This window comes from Halichondria panicea, chromosome 12, assembly GCF_963675165.1.
Source record: "Halichondria panicea chromosome 12, odHalPani1.1, whole genome shotgun sequence".
Classification (NCBI taxonomy): Eukaryota; Metazoa; Porifera; class Demospongiae; order Suberitida; family Halichondriidae; genus Halichondria; species Halichondria panicea.
In genome coordinates this window covers 4,448,867-4,469,852 of record NC_087388.1, presented here as the reverse complement: position 1 = coordinate 4,469,852, position 20,986 = coordinate 4,448,867, and the positions used below count along the sequence as shown (strand labels likewise).

Sequence of the window (20,986 nt, the reverse complement as noted above, 5' to 3'; positions counted from 1 at the left end):
AAGCGCATGCGCAGTAATTGCTTACATCGTTATTGCACAACATTATGGATTCTACTTGCATGCATGGAATGGTAGCAGTACAAGTAGTGCAGTATCAACTTACAGCCTTGATACACTGATGCGTTCCTAAAGTTTTGGGAAACAAATTTTAAGCTAGTCTGTTTACAATAATGCTGAATAGAGTTTAGATTATTAGTTATTAGTACTAGTAGATATAATCAAAGCTGAAAATAGTAGTCAAGTATCTAGATCTAGTCATATAGATCTATTTCTTTATTTTTGGATTTTACCTGAACAAGGACTCACTATGGCTGACTCTGAAAATGACTCCAGCTCCAGTGATGGCTCACAGCCGATTAGCAGACAAAAACCACTTCACAGCCGTAGGCCAAGCAATGTCGATCTCGCTAAAGAAGAAATAATATGTCCCATGTGCATTGGTGTATTCAATACACCGAAATCTCTCCAATGTCTCCACTCTTATTGCGAGAATTGCATCGAATGTTTACTCAAGTCATCCAATGATAAAACCTCCATAATCTGCCCAGAATGCCGTGCCAATACACCTCTGCCAGAAGATGGGATAAAAGGTAACATAAATACTTTATAATTAGTCAATTGTGTGCGATTGTTTTGTTGTAGATAGCTAAACATTCAATTTATTATTCCTCTATTCAAAGTTGCTTAACTTCACCTGCTTAACTTGTACTTCAATGTGTATCAAACACTATTGAAATACTGTTATAGTTTGTTTACAGTATAAGGAATATGAAAGCAACACATTGCAGTATGTATGTCTATCGGAGCAGTTGTGATTGCTAGAAGACTTTGTGGTCACACTGATCTAATAATCCAACCTCATCTTCACTTTCCATATTACATTTCCATATAGGTCTTCCAATCAACTTCAAACTTAAACGATTTGTTGAGATCCTTTCAAGCAAACAGAAGCAAGACATCCTCTCTCGATCTGTTTCCATCAAACAAGCCAAAGCTGACAGCACTCCTAAGCCAGTTGAGCAAGAGGATATCAGTCTTAATTGTACAATCCATGAGGACAAACAATTGGAGTATTACTGCAAAGAATGTGCAATGCTAGTTTGTGGAAAATGTATGCTGGATAAGCATCGAATGCACCAAGAGGTTAAGTACGCCACTGAAGCTCTACCGGAACGAATTTCAGCCATGAAAACTTCTCTGGTATCTGTTGAAGCCACCCTCTCTGTTTCAAAAGCATTTAATGATTCTCTCGGCAGCGACCTTATTGAACTTAAGAATGATGCTGAGCTAGTAGTGAATACAGTCACAAGCTACTTCCAAAACATCCACAAGTTGCTCCAAGAGAGAGAAGCATCATTATTGGAAGAAATTTCGAGTGATGTGAGCAAAAAAGAGAAAGAGATTATCAAGCATCAACAGAGCATACAAGTAGCTACTAAAGAGCTCCAGAAATGTGTGGATCACGTACAAGACATCGAAGAAAATCGGAAAAGTGATGTCAAAGTCTTAGTAGAAGAGGAAAGCATCAAAGCTCGTGTTGAGCATCGCAAGAGCCAGCTTGAATTAGTGGTCGCAAACATTAAGATCAAAGGGAATCAAATTTTCAAATCTCCTTTCAACGCCGATTCTTACTTCGAAGCTCAGTGCAAAACCGTTGGTGAAAATCCCTACGAAAGGCCTCTCAATCCATTAGCCCAAGATGACGAATTCTACAATCCTGTACCACCACCCCTATCATCTGCATTCCGACCACGAACTCGATCAATGATCCCATCTGAAACATCATGTGACAGTCTCTCCTCTGCAAGCTCAAAATCACCTGAGTATTCCCACGGAAGATTCTCTCTACCTTCGTTCAATTACTCTCGTAACCGGTTTTCTGGGTTCTACGAAAACGAAGACATATCTGATTCGGACTGTCTTGCTCCGCCGTATTTGGAGATCACTTCAAGACAGCTGCTTGGTTCGTCTCCTCGACTGGCAAGTGTATTTCCCAATGGTGTATGTGTGGGGAAACCAGACTGTTTGATTGTCACGGACTCTAGAAATGGTATACTTCGAATTTTGACTCCCACCGGAAAATGTCTTGATTCAGTTGTAATAGAATCAAAGGGGGAAGGAAATATGGTGGAGCCCACAGCTGTTGCTACTAGTGAAGAAGGTACTATGTATCTCATTATCAGGGGCACTTCAAACAAGATTCAAAAGTATTCCTCCTCAGGTATAATTATTAATATCTACTATAATTATAGTTGCATGTGTGGTACGAGTTTTTGAATGTCCGGAATGGTGCTACAAAAACTCCATTATGGCTGTGTAGATATAGGACGTGTTTGTGGAGCTTGGAATGTTCTCCCACTTCTAAGCTTGATCTCCCAAATGAATGTGTGTGTGTTTGTGCTAGTCTTAAACAAACAGGCTAGGTATAATTATTGCAAGGCAGTTTAGCATCAATACATCAAAAGTTGTATTCGGCTTGGCTACGTATAATTACTGCATTGTCACTGTTGATGTGCATCACACTATCTTTATATAATCAATATGTTCATTTCACAGGTAAATACTTGACGAAACTGAAAGGGCGTGGTCAACTGGGCGATCCCACTGGTCTTACAGTCCTTCCCAATGGCAATGTGCTCGTGTCAGATTCTCAGAAGAGTTGCATTCATGTGTTCGAATCGGTGTCTGGCAAGTACCAAGGGAAGTTGGACATCATGGAAATACATCAGCCTGATAGCCCCTCAGGTAATTTGGCTCAGTATAATTGTATAGCTACTGTAGATTCCGATGCTAAAGTTTGTTTGTATGTAACCACTATAAACAAACACTATCTACAATAATTATGCTTGGCAAGGCCACCCATGCATGACTTACAGACACGCATTGGTGTCTAATTACGTGGCCTTGCATGCATACACAACTTAACTACACACGGAATGTGCAGTGAGATGATTGCCATAATACCATAATTTTATCCCATGCAGACATCACTCATGACCATAGAGGGAATCTGATCATCTCAGATCTGGGAAATCACTGTGTGTGGGTGTACAGTAGCAGTGGTCGCTATGTAACCCGTTTAGGCACGAAGGGCACCAACCCGGGGGAGCTTCTACAGCCGTACAGTGTTGCTGCTGATTTGGACAGTAATATTTTTGTGGCTGATAGCGGGAATCATCGAATCTCAGTGTTCACTTTGAGTGGCAAGTTTGTGCGTTGCTTTGGTACAAAGGGATCTGAGCCAGGGATGTTTCTATATCCTCGTCACCTTTGTGTGGACTCTCAGGGACGATTGGTGGTAGCCGATGAACAAAACCATAGACTTCAGATATTTGACATCAAGGAACTTCTAAACGGTTTTTGAGGTTTATATACAAATTACAAAACCAATCAAGAAATAAAATGTGCGTCAATTGTGTACGTATATTATAGCTACTAGTGTACACAGATTTCAACCATTAACAATAAGTTATTAATTTTGTTGCTGCTAGTCCATAAACATTAAGTTAAGAAAAGTAGCACAAAAAGGAGTAACAGCACGATTAGACACAGTACCATGGCAACGAGGAAATATCCGATTCTTACAAATATCTGCGAAGAAAGAACATTTTAATTTAAACTACCTTATGCAAAAAATATCATACTTATGCTATATTTACCTCAGGGCTGTAGCAACAAGCGTTAGACAGTTTTTCTGTCAAAGTGACTGTATTGGTGCCTGCTAGCAGGTTGCAACTGTCCATGTCCAGTGATACTTCACTCTGTTCGGCACTACTATCATCCAGCCCCTCAAGTACTGTCTCTAGTTGTGACGTGCGTATAGATTCAGGGTTGTAGGGTCGAAGTATACCCTCTGTACATGTATATAGAACATATTTAATGATAAGAATAATTTATAGATATAGAGTAATTATTGTGATGGTGTGTTAAACTGGTTACAAAATGACTCACTAATGTTGTTTTGTGGCCCCAAACTTACTTTTACTTCATGATTACTTACTTAATCTAGTTTTGGGTCGAACTGGGGTAGTTGCTGCTACTTGTATTTGCTGGGAGCGTGTAGCAGTTGACCCCTGTCCATGGAGTAGTAATTCTCTGTGACTTGTACTGTCAGTTGGAGTCACTGTATACAAAAGTAGAACGCACTGGTGGGTAAGTGTCCAGGCTATATACATTATATCTGTGCCAAATGATTCAGAGGAACATAAGCAAGCTATAGGGAGAAGTGTGTAGTGTGTGTGCGTGCGTGTGTGCATGTACATGTGAGCTATAGTGATCATAATGAGTATAGTGGTATCAAACGCAATTATTATGTAATGTACTCACTAGGGGGTGATATCAGTTCGCTGTCTCCGGATGTGTTGGACATCACACTATGACCCCTTTCAAGCAGCTTCTTCATCCTGGCTACCTCATGACTCTGGGGATGTCTCTCCATCAATTGAAATGCTGTCTCGCCTTTTGAGTTCTCAATCGTCTTGTCAATTTTTCCAGACTTTAGTAGGACTTTACTTAGTCTCCAGTGGTGTACACGAAGAGCCAGGTGTAGAGGGGTCTCTTTGGCACTGTTGGAAATGTTTGGGTTACAATATGGAAGATTGACAATAAACTTTGTGACGATAGGCTTTCGACAACGACTTGCTTCATGCAGAGCAGTGTTTCCTTCATTGTCTTGTACATTTGGGTCACAACTGTACTTAGTAACAAGAGTCTTTACAATTTCAACCGGCTGGATACAGCAAGCAAGATGAAGTAGAGTTTTTCCTTCAAAGTTTACCACTTCCGAAATGACGCAATGGTTCATGCTCTCCTCAAGAAGCTCGATAAGCTCTTCAGGACTATGAGTTCCTTGCTCAAAGGCTGCTAATAGTTTCTCTTCAGGAAGAATCACTGCAAAAAGAACAATTTGTATTTACACGAGCTTGATGCCAAATCGGTAGCATATCATATGTATTGCACAACACTAAATACTAGCTCTTATAAGGCAATATGGCATAGATGTGTTGCATGGCAACAGTATAATAGTCCATATAGCACCTTCTGCTGGTTTGAGAACCATGGCATGCATGCACTGAATTTGTATTCTGAATGTTTGATATGATTCTGATACAGCTTACTTACCTGGTTTCTTCGTAGTGGTTTCGCTTAAATCTTGATTAAAAATGCTCTGCTCAAACAAAGTAGCAGCTGCTGTATAAAAGGATTTTATTTACTATACTCGTTTACAGTACAGTATAACTGTAAAAACTATAATGATGGATGAAGCTTATCATCTGATTGATATCTAGTAATGATCGATGCTTCTATACTCATCCACACCGTTAATAACTGTAGAGATTAAATTCAATCTGACAACTGAACCAAGCTATATGGTGAGTTACCCTCTCAGCTCATATAGTGGTGAGTACGTTGCTCTCGCCACATTTAAGTGTTATATACCTTGTGATTGAACAGTCTGACGTCGGTCAACGGCAGACTGATGCAGCTTCTTGAAAGCATTGAGTCCAATTACGATGGCCCTCATTTCTTTATAATCATCTTTCTGGTCCACAATCTCAGCCAACTTCTCACGAGCAGCTTGTTGCCTTTTGTCGTCTATTTTAACTGGTTTTTTACCCTCGTCAACACTAGACACTGAAACTGTTCTTTTACCAAGGCCAGTGTTTGTCTCACTGGTGGACAGATGCTGTTCAAAGTTTTTCTTGTCTGACTTAGTTACAATTCCTTCATAGTGGAGGTAATTGAAGGCTGACACAGGGTCTAGGGTGCCCAGGAGAATCTTGAACTCATTCTTGATTGCAGCCACCTTGCGAGCAAACTGGGACTGTTCTCTCCGTTTCCTGGAGCTAGGTGGCCTATAGCTAGACATGGCTTGGCTAGATATGTATATAGATCTACGTGTTATATAGAGTCTTAATTGTATCTATATCCCTTTCCTTGCCATTCGTGAAATCTGGAACAGGAGCGTCTTTAGGTCGATCAATTAGTGTGGATCCGGCCTCACCACGCCTCCAAGTCATTCTATTAGTCTAGATCCGGCTAGCAATTCTAGCTGGGACTCCCAGTTCTAGCTCCTTTTGTTTAGCGTGTCAGAGACTGGGAGAAGATGATTGGCACTCCCTGGCTCCTTTGGATGTACAGCTGTCCAGATCCCTAGAACATACCCTCCATTCTGACGAGTTATCAGTGCATAGGGTGCTTACTAGATTCTTGCCAGCCAGTACAGTTCAAGCTACACACAGCACCGCTCAACTATTCTCTACCCCATTATCTAGCTAAATCTGGTCCAACTAGACAGCAGACACAGCTAGTTAATTCAGTAAAGCCAGGGGTAGCCCTACTTCTACGGTTGTTCAGTACCCACGGTAACAATTCCTCTGGGCTGGGCTAACTAGTTGAGCCACGCCTCCCAATTCTCAAGGCTAGGTACATGTCTCTGTCTAGCTGCTTCTTCAGCTTCTTGCTCAGTTTTGTGGCTTAGAGAAAGGCCAGCTACTCAGGGGGAAGAGTCCAGATGAAAGTCTGGCAGCCAGGTGACGTCCAAACGGTCAGTTATTCTTTCCACCAACTTTTTAATCTAGTCTAGTCCTGCTTGCACTGCTACTACTACTGCTGCCTACTGCTGCTACTCTTCCTAGCTAGTCAAAGGTTTCTTTTTTTTTTTTTTTTTTTTTTATAACTACATATGCACAAAGAGACATCAAAGCTTACATCAAAGGACACAGATTTTTAGCCTACTTGACTGATAAGGCGGTTACCTAGACTACAGTTTGTTTGTCAGGGAGGAGCTCACATACAACTTCATCTAATTCATCATAACAATTCCTTACCCATTGTTGTAATTTCTACAACAGATTGCCAAGGAAAGAGATATAGTGTATCGTGTTTGCAAACGAGCCCCACCCCCTCTTCTCGCAAAAGGTGGGTGTTGCGTCCTCTAATAGAGGGTACAAAATAATGCAATTTGCCTATAGCTAGCTAGACATGGCTTGGCTAGATATATATAGATCTACATGTTATAGAGTCTTAAGTGTATGTTGTTTGCAAGCGAGCCCCACCCCCTCTTCTCGCAAAAGGTGGGTGTTGCGTCCTCTAATAGAGGCTACAAAAAAATGTAGACATGCTAATTATAATTATCTAGCCTAGATTCCAGGCCGCAGGTAAAAGCTATTGAAGGGGCTGGAGTCGAGGCCAATAATTATCATGCATTTCACAGATAGTTTCTCATAAATAAACCAGTTTCTCATAAATAAACCATAGTGCCAATCATACTCGGAGATCCAAAACTGACGATTGAAGCATAATAAAATATCTAATGTACATCAATTCTCTAAGCATCTTTGTCTTTGACGCTCTCAGTATCTGAGTTTCCTCTCAATGCGCCCAACTCATCACCGACTGTATCAGCAGCTGACACTGTGCTCAGATCAACACCCTCTGTCTGTTCGTCAATCTAGGAAAACGAGTGAATTAATTATCACACAACAGTCGTAATTCTGCCATAGTACATGTAATAACACAAATGAACCTCTCTTATAATTTTTGTGCTCTGAGGTGAATTCTAGTGAGTTTTGGGGTTGCCTTTGCTCATTTTGAATTTGAAATGGAGTAGATGAATGGGTATCAAAATTGGTTTCGAGGGTCCACGTGATTGAGTCAGCAAAACATGCTCTTAGATTTTGAATAACTTTTTACTTGACATGGACATTAGGTTTGTCTCACGTAAAAAGTAGATGACTAGTGACATTGACTGACGTGACTGATCAAATATCTACCCAGTGTACCCACCGTCTCAGATAATACAATGCACAATTATACTCCCACATAAATTAGTTGAGCAATATAAGAGGGGAGAAATTTAGCCAAGGGGGATATCCCAACCTCCCCCCCCCCCCCACATACACACTACCGTATACCTCGCTTGCGCATGCGCACTGAGGCATAACTACAGTACATATTGACCCAACATTGAGTTTTGTAGCTCTGCATACCTGTAGAGTGGTTGGTAGTGGTGAGGATAAATGTAGCGGGGACTCCCCGGGTAACCCGGGGGCCACGATGGCAGGTAGTCTCCTGTCATCCTTCTTCTTGAGAGCACGAGGTACCTACACAAAGGGTCCGACATCAACGTAAAGAAATATTCAATCCATGTGTACAGTAACAACATCAACATCATTCCACTAATAATGTAATGCACAGTTTTTCTGTCAAACATTCGAAAAAAGGACACATTGGTAATTATTTTTGCACTATCGTGATGTTTATTAGAGGCAAGGGCTCACCAGAGGAACTCCACTCTTGGCATGGTCTACTGCATCCTGCACAGTGGGGAAGAGCCACTTCTTACCACACTTCTTGTAGAACCCCGACCATCTCAGTCGGTCGCGATTTTCCTCTGAGGGATAATAGAAAGGCGGTTATTACGTTTACATAATTATAAGTGGACTGTGATGGATAAAGAGCTGTTAATGGCGAGCCTGACCATACAATACAGTATGAGGGACTTAAAGACAAGGAGGATGCATAACTTACTGATCATAGAAGCAAAAATCACTTGCACATTCTGCTTGTAAAAGTCCAATACAGCCTGTACATAGAGAAACACTGTGCTAAACACGATGAGATCTCATTGACAAGGATTCTAATATTGATAGCATAATGTCTACTTGTAGAAGCCACTGACAGATGTATACTCAATAAGCTATCAGTTGCAACACTTACAGTCTCTAGTGTCTTGACTCCCACTGCGTCCAAGAAGCTGATAGGAGCACAGTCAATGATGACAGTGTGGATACGCACTTCTGTTCTGAGGATGCACAGGGTGAAAACTGATGTCATGCAGTTACTGGTACATGCATATAATTATTATTATGTGCAATGAAGACCTGTACAATGTAGGAGTGTAAGCTGCAATCACTATATGTGTGAAATGGTAAGGATCACCAAAGTAAAAAGCATGAATAAGTCCTCTTAGAGAATGCTCACTTTTCCATGGTCTTGGTGGTGGACCTGTTGGATGATGAGGCCTGTGTGTCAGACACCACATTGTCCATGCTCACTATGTCTACTTCCACAGCTTGTTGAAACGACTGACTCCTGGGGGAGGGGAGGGGGGGTTAAATTTGTATTTAGCATTCTGGAAAATAAAAAGCAAACTACGTAACCTATAGACTGGTGCACAGCACTCACTGTGTCCGATACACCGATACTATTTTAGGGGTAAAATTAGCAAAATATGCTAGAGTTTTAGGGCCGGGGTCCCAAAATGAGGGCAGCCCATGTCATACCGTATACCGGGTAATTTTCATTGGTACAAATTTTCGTATGAAACCAATTGATTTTAAATATTCGTACAGCTCAGGATAGTGACGTTAAATCTACAATGGCAGTAGAATAATTTTGTATGATACGAAATATACAAACATTTCTACCTTCAGAAAATAACCAGCTATATGGTAACTAAAGTCCTGACCTTCCAATGGTGGAGGAAGGTGTGTCCAGTGGGATAGTCTTTGTATTCTTGGCCTCCTCCGCACTGGTCACTGGGTGAACAGGATAGTCACCACTACGGCCACGCACCTGTGCGTGTGTGTGCGTGTCGTGTCGTGTGTGTGTGTGTGTGTGTGTGTGTGTGTGTGTGTGTGTGTGTGTGTGTGTGTGTGTGTGTGTGCGTGCGTGCGTGCGTGTGTACCTCAGGACATTGTATATTATTCCTTTGTGCAGTGATAATTAAAATAGTTGCAGTTATAAGTTCATGTAGAGTGACATTTTGTATACGCAGACATAAACCTCATGCGTATATTGAGGTCATTGTATTTCCTTCGATGTATGTACATACATGTATACACACTGAATCAACACACCAAGTAATCAGGTTATGTACATGTACCACACTAGTGAAACAAGGTCAAGTACATCTACTCATCCCTACTCACGGACTGATAGAGTTGCTGAAGGCAGCCGTCTTTCGGAGTGGCAGCCATTTGTCCGTACAGTCCGGCCATCATCTCCAGCCGTGCTCTGAACACTCGACTGTTGACGAAACACACTGGTCCCAAGAACCGGTAGATCAACACCCCAGGCACTGGTGATATCTGCATAGCCAGGGGGAGGAGTTACATGAATAGCTGGTACGTATTACAATGTAAATAATAGCTGTACCAAGTTTGCATAATGCACGATGCTGTACAGTGGGGCCCTTCCTAATGGTCCCCTTGAGGGCAGGCCACTATAACGGTACAAAGGTCGACACCCCCAAATCATACAAATCACAAGACAACTCCTCAACAAAGGACACCCTGCTGTGAACTGACCAAACCATACACCTATACATGACTTGTGCATGTGCTTGAACTAACCTAGCCAGGGTGCACTAGCTGGCAATGTACTATATTACGTACAGTACTATATGTAAATGTACCTTGTCAAAATTGTCCTTGTTCCTATATATCTCAGTTCCTTCTACTTGACCCAGGACAGAGTAGACTGGCCTGTGTGGGTGTGGTGGGGGGAGGGGCTTCAATGAAATACGTACATAATAGACATCACCAATTCTCTTCATTATTATGAGTACATTTAAGTGAGGGAAACAGTAATCCTTCAGTTCTGGGCACTTCGAATGTCACGGCCCTTCTGATTCATACTACAGTAGATAATAAGGACACCCAACAAGTCCCAATAGACGAACATAAAGGTTAGCGGGACACCTCAATAAACGCCTTCCATACAAATAATCCAAAAGGAACAACCTCTTAGTGGTATATAACAGTGTTGGTATAGTTACTGTACAGGTTGCACTGTTGTACCACTAAGAGGATATAGTGAATATCTGACAAGATCTGCAGTGCTGGCTACTCACAGAATAGTTCTGAGCACGAGACAGAAGAGGGAGTAGCCGACGCCCACTCCAAGACCCAGGTCCACTCCCAGCAGCACTGTAGCCACAAACACCACCAGCCACGTACTCTGTACATAGCACAACAATGCTGACATAATTACAAAAAGCATTAGAGAAAGTAAACAGCTTTGTCAATAAGGCTTGGAAGTTGAAGAGATCACACAAACTAGCGAACTACATTATATACTACATGCATAGTGTCATTTTCCCGACAGTGCACGTACCATGTCCCAGACTGAGACCTTGAGGAGTGTCCAGATGTCCCCAAACTGTTTGAACATTCCGTACAGAGCCACCCAGATGATAGAAGCTAGCACACACTACAGCCGGGTTGTTTGCGGGTGAATAAGTTAGTAAGAGAAGGATATAAACACAAACTGTAAAACCACTAAAAAACGGACACTTTCGGGTCTTATTAGAACATGTCCTGTTTAATGATTTCTGTAACAATAATTCTGCACAGAAACTCAACACAGTGCTAGGAATAACGCGTCCAGTGATGACACATTCTACACATGTACTGTATGTGAGAGGACTCACCTTCGGCAGGTCAAAGAAGAGTGGACCCAGTGCTACCAGCACAATCACTATGATGACTGCTGATATCAGGCCCACCAGTTGAGTCTTGCCACCTGCATTGGACTGCACAGACGAACGGGACAAACTTCCAGCTGCCGTGAACGAACTGAAGAACGAACCAATGATGTTCATGATCCCATACGCCAGAAATTCCTGCAGTGAGGAATACAAACTGATGATCTGTGATGACCGACACATACACCTGTACACAATGTCATACATGACCATGCATGGTCTCTGTTCAGCATACGTACATGCATAGACTCAGTGTGTGTCTGACTACATGTAGATGGGACCATTTATACATGTACAGTGCATGCATCTTCGAACTTGACACATGCACAGTGTACATGTAGCTCTATGTTGATTCGCTCCAGATTTGTTATGTCAACAGATTTTTGGGCCCACATAATTATAATCTGGACATTAATTTTATGTGATGGGTCAAAATTATACAGAGCATGTTTTGTAAAGTACGCCAAAACTTTAATTTGGGACCTGGTGCATAATTTTAGTTGGTTCATTATAATCTTTAGTTTCCATGCATACAGTTACATATACACATCCCACGTATTTATGCTGTTAAGAGCGGTTTTACTGTAATGTACGCATGTATACGTACCTGATTGTTATCAAAGGTATACTGATGCTCCCTCGCAAACGTTTGCACCAGCGATACTGTTACGGAGTACGTTACTATGGAGATGACGAATGCGTCCTGGATGAGGAAGATGCTATACTCTAGGAAGTGGGTGGGTGGGGTAAAACCAGGCACTCTGTGTGTGTGTGTGTGTGTGTGTGTGTGTGTGTGTGATGTGTGGGAGGATGGGATACATCCTACTTACACGTACTATTATTATTACGAATGGCCATAGTAGTTTAAACAAAGTAATTTTTTCCCAGACAGTTTATGAGCCCTTTCAGTTGGTATACATGCATGCATAGTTCTAGGGTCTGATGTGAAGAGTGGGCTATAACATTAATATTGTGTACTGAAGATACCAGTTGAAATAGTTTTTTCCAAGACCATTGAAATTGGACTACTCAAGTTATGGCCAATCAAAGAGTTGAGTGTACAAGTAAGTAGCTATAATGTACATGTACAGTGCACATGCATGCGGTGTGCATAAGAATGTGCATGTACACTACATGTATATTACCGTATAGCGCGAAATGTTCGAGGGGCTTAATTTTCGCGGATTTCGTGGGTTAGAATTCTATACGAAAATTAAGTCCACGAAAATTGTTCTTTAATTAGAATTACCTGCTATCGTGCAAATATTTAAAGGCGTGGCTTCCGGTAAGCAGTCATTCCGCGAACATTGTGCAACGAAATGGTTTTTAGAGGCCATTCCACGAAATATAAGTGCCTCGAAAATTTCGCGCTATACGGTATTAGCAGACACAATGTGTTGAAGGACTGTACTAATCTATTAGCAGACACAATGTGTTGAGACATCAAAGGATGTACTAATGAATGTACAGTACATGCCTGAGTAATGCATGTATCAATATCAGCAGTAAGTATGTTGTCCCTCGTGCTGTACTGCTAATACAACTCTTGCCCTCGGTCTTGCATGAGTAATAACTTATAATCAATCTACACAAAATTCCTCAACTCACCCTGGCTCTATAGCACCAACCACATCGACATCGAAGCCGTCGGGATCTCTGAAGATGGCCTGAGCTGATATAAACGTAGACACTACCACCTGTGGAGAAACGGCAGTAGAATGACAGTACATGAACGTAAGCACAAATATCAATTGTTCAAGATCAAGCTGACTTGGTGAAGTCACCCGTTTTAATATGCAGGGCTATTTATTAGCTCTAGCCAAAATTTTAAATTTAATGGCCAACCATAGATCACGTTATTAATAGGGAGAAAATTACATGAACTCCACCGCTTGTGCAATGCACATAACACCCCACATACAATCAGGAGCCCATAAAGAGAAGGAGCGGCTGACTACTGTACGGGGGTCATGTTTCATAAGTGGCTATATATATGATTGCACTTCCATATAATTATGTAGAGTTACTAAGTGGTTGAATCCCTACACGTGTACTGTATTACGCACTACAGCGCTGCAGTTTGCAAGCACTTAGTCGGTTCCATAAAAGGAATTGCGGTTTCACTGGCAATTACAAAACGTGAACCTTGAGTATATACATTGAAGTTAGACGCTCCTTCTCTTTATGGGTTCCTGATATAATGTATGACATAATAATATTATGTTTCGGCTTACTGAGCATGGTCTCTGCAATATTGCAACATACTTTTAAAGATATAGACAAAAACATTGCAGCTTAAGAGATGGTACGTAAAGTCATAATTATATGTAAGCATGCAGTAGGGGCTATGAAGGATGTACTCTCTGAGGCAGAGACCCAGAGGGTAACTCACCACTATGAGCTGAGAGGGTATTGGGATGGGCCACTTGATCTTCTCTTTAACACACCCCTTTTTGCGACCTTTGTACTTGGCACAGGGTATCACGACTTTAGCCTGGAGCAACTTGTTGGAGATCTGCAATCAATCATTTCATCTTTAACCAACAACCACCGTAGCAACACTGTGAAACAAGGCTACTACATTATTGCTAATATTTTACACCTTACAAAAACGACCATAAGCTGACAACTACAGCTATAGTAGGCCCACTCATTTGTGAATTATGAATACAGTAGCCACTTCAATTCCTGAACCAAAACATAATCAATAAATGTATGTACAGGAAGACATGCACAGTGTTATAGCGGTCACCCTTGGGCAGACCAGCAGAGAGTGTAATAAAGAGATGGCCTGGTTGCTATGGATATTTAAGGCCTGTAACCTGGCTGTATAATAGAGGGTATCAGGTGACCACAATAGACAGTCTACGCAAGTGAATATACTGCACATTGTTAGTTCATTTGATAGCCCACCTTGAAGATGATGAGGATGATGATGCTGATGATGGAGATAATGGCAGCGGCAGGATTGATGGTATTCATGTTCTCAAAGAAGTACACCCAAGTCTGTAAGGGGAGTTATATCTAAATGTAAGTGTCACAAATCCACTGGCTGTGAAAGCAAGTTAGAAGAGGCTTGTCAAAAGTAGAATATTATTCACAATCTTCAACACGATCAACCAGTGACACTACTTTAGTATTGTCTATTTCCATGCAAGGAGAGGCGTTGGAGGGTATTTATTACAAGCGTTAACCCAGCGCACATGTATATACGTATACATGTGCGGTACCTATACCTTAGGCACTGAGAGCACACCCGGTGTCCTAGGAATATTAATCCCTGTGATGTGTTTGAGTTGACTGGAGAAGACGTGAATGGCGGCCCCAGTGGTGTAGCCAGACACAAGAGCGGTGGATAGAAAAATCGTGATGAAACCACACTGCATGATGCCTAGAACAAGCTGGAGGGGGGGAGGGGGGGGGTAAGTTTGACCAAATATTTTACTTGTGAGTCTGATTAGAGTGCTTCCGCAGCTAATCCAATACTGTTGAGATTGTACATTATACAAGCACAACGTGTGTACAGGCGACTGGGGATAATATCTTAACTCAATGTATATACAGGCAAAAATGCTACTCACCCAAAACCTCCTAGTTCATTGCAAGTGAGCTGCTCTGAATCATCTACGTACATGCTTATTCAGTAGTCTGAGAATGCACTCTCACCATGATAAGACCAGTCATGAGGGCCAGTGTGAGGGCAATGTCAATCTTAATACTTCCACAAGTGGCATTGGTGACATTGTCCACAACCATATCCAGGACCTGGGTGTCAGTGAGGTTCCCTGAGCCTCCAGTGCACTGAGAATAACCAAGGGAATTGAGGGTACGTTGAATAGCATTGCCTATCATCAGCTCGACCACAGCAAAAGTGCCTGTGTGTGGGTAGGTGTGTGGGTGTGTGTGTGTGTGTGTGTGTGTGTGTGTGTGTGTGCGTGCGTGCGTGCGTGTGTGGTTGGGTGTGGGTGTGTATGTGTGCGGGTGTGTGTGTGTGTGCATGGGTTGGTGGATGTTGGTGTAAGTAACGTTTTCATTTTACAGCGTAGGAATAAAGGATGCAATACAGTTTGTGGGTGGAGGGATGTGGTAGGTAATGCTATGCAATTGTGCACTGTATTACAAAGTTGCATATAAAAGTAAAACGTACAATGTACATTTAAGATAACATACATGTACTACTGTAGAGTCTTCTAAATGTACAAACTGCTCCAATAGACAAAGGACATGTATAACAGTACACATGTATAATTATGTACTATCGGATAGCAGCTAGTACACACGTACCGACAGAGATGTGTTTGGAGGTACCCAACACCGAGTAGACGACCACAGGCACGACGGAGGCGTATAGTCCGTACACAGCAGGGAGGGTGGCGAGCAGGGAATAGGCCAAACCTGGGGGGTAGACTAGGTTAGCACACCTAGATGTAGTTTACCTATACATGTACATATTTTGTGCAGGAATTGAAGTGGCACATGTGCAGTACTGTATTCATATTCACAAATGAGTGGGCTACTATAGCTGTAGTTGTCAGCTTATGGTCGTTTTTGTAAGGTGTAAAATATTAGCAATAATGTAGCAGTAATGTCTGGGTGAATCTCTGCTCAATATGTAATGTTGACACCAACGAGAGAGTATTCTGTTACCTCAGCAGATTGATGATGCTATCATTCATACGAGACAATTGCCCAGACAATAGGTAGAACTTTTACTGTGTCATTGCTTTATATAATTCTAGTGCCTAATGCCACAACAATTATTATTATTGTGCAACACAACTATAGTATAGTAATTCTTCGATATTAATACATACACACACATCTGTACACACAGATGTCGAGAACACACGCAGCAAAACAGCGGTCAGAAACACAGCGGTCAGAAACACAGCTTGTAACCTCTATTGAACTGACACAGTCAGTTAATAAATGATATTCACGGGATCACTGACAGCTACACATGCTCTGCTGAGCACACACGCCCCCTGGCAGTGCTCTAGGCCTCTAGCTACATAAGAGAAGAGATTCACAAAATTAATGCTTACAGCACTATTGTGAAAGCTACTTGCATGCAACGTGGTCACAAAACGTAAATACACCTGTAGCTCACATGCTAATGTAAGCAATAAACTGTGTACAGGTCAATTAAAGATGGACAAGAAGTACCAATAACTTAGTGCTATAAGATCTGTGTTTAGTAAACTGTGCAAACGAAAATGCTTACAGGTGGCCAGTGTACTGAAAGAGATGCTCCAAACTAAAGCATTTCCTATGCACGTACAATAATTATATTGCAACCAATATTAGCTACACGAAACTTCGAAGGGTTGTGACGAATTTCGTCAATTTGAGGATTCACTAGTCTCGAGCTTTGTCATACTAAACACACCTTGTGGAATATGCATGATAGCGACTGTGATTCCTGAGATGATATCGCCCACGAAATAGGAGGGTCTATAAGTCCACACCCACTCCAGGATGGGTAGGCGGACTAGGAAAAATTTCAGCCACTCTTTCCGAGACAGGGGGGGTCTACGTGTGTGTGTGTGTGTGTGTGTATAGTGTATGTGTGTGTGTGTGTGTGTGTGGGGGGGGGGTCAATGCGGCCTAGCATGCAATAGGTGCACGTACACTAATTAGTACTGTCGTTTTGATCACATGGTAAACTGAAACGCTCAATTGGTTAATGAGTATTTGCACACTAATAATGTGTGAGGGTAACCTCAGATACAAAAAGGGCCTTCAAACTCACGTACATTTTTACAATAGACAGTGCTATAGTCCCCAAAATACAGTGCACAACACCTCTGAATGAACGACAATGTTTCTACGTACATGCACAAAGGACAAATGCAATATTCAATGCCTGTAATCAGAGGTTACATGTTGTTAGCTTTAGAGCAAAAATGGAGTTGTCATTCTATAGTATCAACTTCACATTACAGACACCGAGCACTTACTTGAGAGCTGTCTTAATTGGTTCGGGTGGAGTTATCTTCTCAATAAACTTCTTCAATAGTGTGGCCTTCCTCTTCGAGGGTTTAAAGCCCTTTTCAAATGTCTCTTCGTCCATTCTCTCTCGATTGATGCGAATTGCCCGTCTGCTAGAGCCACTGTGTCTATGTGAGTGTGTGTGGGGGGGGGTTAGTGGGTGTGACTATAGCATACGTCCTGATAGTCATGGTGATTCTAACCCAATCGACAAACTATACAATTACAGGAGAGTAGCTAAGGTGTGCATTAATGTTGAGGTAAGTACAACAGAGAGCTACTTATATTCTATGCACTATGCCTCTACAGGCTGTCTACTACTCACAGTAAAGGAGTGGACTCCATTCATTGCACTAGCTTGCTTGACAATTATATATAATATATAGCCTCAGCTAAACTAGCTCACTCTAGCTGATTGTTCACCTTGTTAATACAGCTACAGAGTTACACTAAATACCTATACTGACAGTAAATTTGAACTTGAGCTAAAGGAGTAGCTAGCTCGCTACACTGTATATTAACTGCTAAACTGTAACTATGCACAATCTAAGCAGCTGTCACTAACATATGTTTTTACATTATCAATAACATAGAATCGCTGTACCTCTACACAAATGCAACTGAGAGATCTCTTTCAATACTTCCACTTCAGAAATGTAAGCCTGCAATGTTTGCAATTCCTATTCAAGTCTTCCATTTATCTCTAAACGTAAACTTCCTATACAGTGCATCCTTTTGTACAGGCATAATTTTTGTATAATTTTTGTATAAGTCAGTGTAGGTAGTGTAGCAACCATAAGGTGGCCTATAGTAGCACTAGTCAAGCACTAGGTCAATTGTGTCAGGAAGTAACGAAAAGAAAATAGGAGGGACAAGCTTCAATGCAGGAATCGAACCAGCTTCATAGGATGTTACAAATGGTGATGTACCACATAGGTAGGCTAACAACGATAATTATGCCTCGGTGCGCATGCGCAAGCGAGGTATACGGTAGTGTGTTTGTGTGTCTGTGTGTGTCTGTGTGTGTGTGTGTGTGTAGACTGCTACAGCTGCTCAAGGATGAATCAAGTGCAAGTAAGAGTTTCTATAGGCTTCTAGTCATGTTTACTTGGATTTTAATTTGTGGATTTGCAAAATAATGCTTCGTTCTCGAGTTATGCCTAGTTTTGCTTACTTGGAATGCCATTGCAGCCTTTTCAGAAGAGCATGTAACCAAACTTGTTTACCGAATGTTGCTACTCTACTTAGTAGTTAGCTCTGTACTAGAACACTAGCTATTGGTAGCTGCAAGAGTGAGAAAAGAGCTGCAAGGCTCTGCAGACGGCAGCCATTAATTTTAGACTTGAACTTATGGCATCGATCGTTTTTAACAACATTCATGGTCGATCATTACCCACTCTTTGAGTTTGCATGGATATTGGACTGAATAAAAAAAGTCAGTGAAGTAGCTTTATGTTATGTACCTTTGGCATCTCCACCGAGGCATCAGTACCTGCGGTGCTTTCATTAAATTGGTTAAAAGAATTGTACAACCAACCAATAGTAGGAAAAGCATGGTTTAAACAGCAAGTAGTAAGATAGCTAAATGAAAGCACCGCGGGTGCTGATGCCACAGTGTAGGCAATGAAGCTACATGCAAGCAGGAAATGTGGGAAATGGTTGACCATGCTTAACGCTTGTTGCTAAAAAAGATACCAAAACGTAATTAATAATGGCTGCAAGCAGTATGGCTTTGTAGCTCTTTTCTCACTCTTGCAGCTACCAATAGCTAGCGTTCTAGTGCAGAGCTAACTACTCCAATAGCTAGCATTCTAGTGCAGAGCTAAATATCTCAACAGATTTTCCTACACACGAGCTGAAGAATCTGCAATAGCTTCTCCAAAGTAAGCAAACCTAACCATAACTCGAGAACAAAGCATTATTTGGCACTATTTGCAATCCACGAAAACATTACTAGAAGCCCATAGAACTCTTACATCAGGGTGTCATACAGGATTTTGTAGGGGGGAAATAAGAAAAGTAATCAGAACATTTTGCTAAAAAAAGGTCAACTGTTAGTTCAATACCCCAGCTATGGACACTCAGTCATACAACTTATAGTACATAAATGGCAAATTTTAGGTGAGGAATTGGAGCTAGGGGGAGGATATCCCCCCTCCCCCCCTTGTATGACACTTGTACATGCACTTCATTTATCATTGAGCAGCTATCAGTAGCACTCTACACGCACGCACACACACACACACACACACACACACACGCACACGCACGCACACGCACACACACACATACACGCACACGCACACACACACACACACACACCTCACTGCGCATGCGCAATCGAGGCATAACCAGAAACAGGATCTGCAACTAGGTGAGTATTCAACACAGACACATGCAAATAGCGTTACTTGGTATTAGGGGGTATTAGGGATAGCGCTATGAATTTGTGACTCAAAGTGATTGATTTCATAATTATATACGACATTGTATCGTGATTTTCAAATCTTAAGTATATTCGTTGGCATAGCATAGCAACAGTGATGTGTTAAATACTATCCACAGTACAATGGCCTCTCTCTCATGGTGAGATTTCCAATCTGATAACCCATTATAACACACCACGCTACACGCTAGTCAACTTTCTAGTGGCCAGCATAATCCCACAATAGGCTACTATAATAAAAGTATATCCTTATAGGTTTAACAAGCCACGCTACAGGATGATTTAGACATCGTAAATACAAGCCCTAGCTGAGAATCAGTACAAGTGCTTGCACAGTAGTCTACCTATAATTATAGGAACAATACAATAATTATAGATCGGCTTCAATTGAGCGAAATTTACCACCACCGATCTAAATGGGTACAGGTCTTCACCACCAAAAGCCCAAAACCTCAGACTTTCACTGTATTATTTATGAGTCGCTTCAGTAATGATCGTTACCAAAAACAACATGACAGAAAGGCATGGCGGATACAAATCTCTTCCTCCTACGCCCTCCTGCGATATATAGCTAGCTAGCTAGTCCAACCTCACACTCACTCTCTGCCACGTTGTATGAGGTACTCAGTGTCATAGTCCACATCAGGAGGGTACTGCTCATCCCCGCTGTCTCTGTCCTCCTCCTCTAACGACATGTTTCGAAGTCCTCAGTTTCCACACACACAATTATATATTTATAGTGCAAGTGGAGAACTAGCTGGCTTAGAGTACAAGTTGGGCCAACTCTGACACAATCGATCCGAGGTCGGCTAGGGAAGGTCAAGACTGTTTGACCCTTAAATGCATCGTTTATGATCTTTACCATAATTATTTATGCTGTTGAAATACATAACCAAAGTTAAGGATCTTTACCACATTAATTTTCATTCAGGTGCAAAATAGCAGGAACTCTACAATACTAATTACATGATCCAAATAGTCATCAGTTTGTTGTCTCAAATTGCAGTGATACTGTCGCAGTGAGTGGAAAACACCCACTACCGTAAACGTTCTAAACA

At 41.6% G+C, this 20,986-nt stretch overlaps 3 protein-coding genes across 6 annotated transcripts; 1 reads left to right on the top strand and 2 right to left on the bottom strand.

The window, feature by feature from the left end:
* Window positions 1-102: 102 nt before the first annotated feature.
* Window positions 103-3,499, top strand: LOC135345233 (tripartite motif-containing protein 3-like). Its single transcript, XM_064542630.1, has 4 exons — window positions 103-590; window positions 893-2,221; window positions 2,557-2,745; window positions 2,985-3,499. The coding sequence occupies exons 1-4, from the start codon at window positions 308-310 to the stop codon at window positions 3,362-3,364; spliced, it is 2,181 nt and encodes a 726-aa protein (XP_064398700.1). The 5' UTR covers window positions 103-307; the 3' UTR covers window positions 3,365-3,499.
* LOC135345260 (uncharacterized) lies at window positions 3,339-7,072 on the bottom strand. Of its 2 annotated transcripts, XM_064542672.1 has the most exons (7): window positions 7,002-7,072; window positions 5,440-5,884; window positions 5,122-5,190; window positions 4,327-4,890; window positions 4,001-4,123; window positions 3,660-3,853; window positions 3,339-3,591 (listed from the first exon to the last, which is right to left on the bottom strand). In XM_064542672.1, the coding sequence occupies exons 2-7, from the start codon at window positions 5,867-5,869 to the stop codon at window positions 3,502-3,504; spliced, it is 1,470 nt and encodes a 489-aa protein (XP_064398742.1). In that variant the 5' UTR covers window positions 5,870-5,884; window positions 7,002-7,072; the 3' UTR covers window positions 3,339-3,501. The 2 variants fall into 2 exon arrangements, with proteins under 2 accessions (XP_064398742.1, XP_064398743.1); XM_064542673.1 differs by lacking the exon at window positions 7,002-7,072 and having other exon boundaries at window positions 5,122-5,187; window positions 5,440-6,822.
* Window positions 7,073-7,219: 147 nt separating this feature from the next.
* On the bottom strand, window positions 7,220-20,767 carry LOC135345225 (sulfate transporter-like). Of its 3 annotated transcripts, none has more exons than XM_064542614.1 (22): window positions 20,529-20,767; window positions 17,452-17,610; window positions 16,881-17,023; window positions 15,776-15,886; window positions 15,158-15,366; window positions 14,728-14,892; window positions 14,405-14,497; window positions 13,884-14,006; window positions 13,100-13,188; window positions 12,099-12,252; window positions 11,438-11,629; window positions 11,122-11,217; window positions 10,859-10,965; window positions 10,421-10,490; window positions 9,936-10,094; window positions 9,473-9,579; window positions 8,986-9,096; window positions 8,722-8,806; window positions 8,533-8,587; window positions 8,283-8,395; window positions 7,992-8,105; window positions 7,220-7,453 (listed from the first exon to the last, which is right to left on the bottom strand). In XM_064542614.1, exons 1-22 carry the CDS (start codon window positions 20,621-20,623, stop codon window positions 7,331-7,333), a joined length of 2,673 nt encoding a protein of 890 aa, XP_064398684.1. In that variant the 5' UTR covers window positions 20,624-20,767; the 3' UTR covers window positions 7,220-7,330. The 3 variants fall into 3 exon arrangements, with proteins under 3 accessions (XP_064398684.1, XP_064398686.1, XP_064398685.1); XM_064542616.1 differs by lacking the exon at window positions 20,529-20,767 and adding an exon at window positions 18,087-18,217; XM_064542615.1 differs by lacking the exon at window positions 20,529-20,767 and adding an exon at window positions 17,808-18,014.
* Between the last annotated feature and the right edge of the window lie 219 nt (window positions 20,768-20,986).

Bases quoted from the DNA above. Each gene is read 5' to 3' on its own strand.
- LOC135345225 (XM_064542614.1), bottom strand. From the start codon at position 20,623: ATGTCGTTAGAGGAGGAGGACAGAGACAGCGGGGATGAGCAGTACCCT. The intron at 17,024-17,451 runs GTAAGTGCTCGG...ACACACACGTAG, and splicing joins CCAATTAAGACAGCTCTCAA to ACCCCCCCTGTCTCGGAAAG. The intron at 10,095-10,420 runs GTACATTTACAT...CTGGCTATGCAG, and splicing joins ACAAGGACAATTTTGACAAG to ATATCACCAGTGCCTGGGGT.
- LOC135345260 (XM_064542672.1), bottom strand. From the start codon at position 5,869: ATGTCTAGCTATAGGCCACCTAGCTCCAGGAAACGGAGAGAACAGTCC. The intron at 4,891-5,121 runs GTAAGTAAGCTG...TTCTTTTTGCAG, and splicing joins AACCACTACGAAGAAACCAG to TGATTCTTCCTGAAGAGAAA. The intron at 3,854-4,000 runs GTAAGTAATCAT...ATACATGTACAG, and splicing joins TCGACCCAAAACTAGATTAA to AGGGTATACTTCGACCCTAC.
- LOC135345233 (XM_064542630.1), top strand. From the start codon at position 308: ATGGCTGACTCTGAAAATGACTCCAGCTCCAGTGATGGCTCACAGCCG. The intron at 591-892 runs GTAACATAAATA...ATTTCCATATAG, and splicing joins GCCAGAAGATGGGATAAAAG to GTCTTCCAATCAACTTCAAA. The intron at 2,746-2,984 runs GTAATTTGGCTC...TATCCCATGCAG, and splicing joins TCAGCCTGATAGCCCCTCAG to ACATCACTCATGACCATAGA.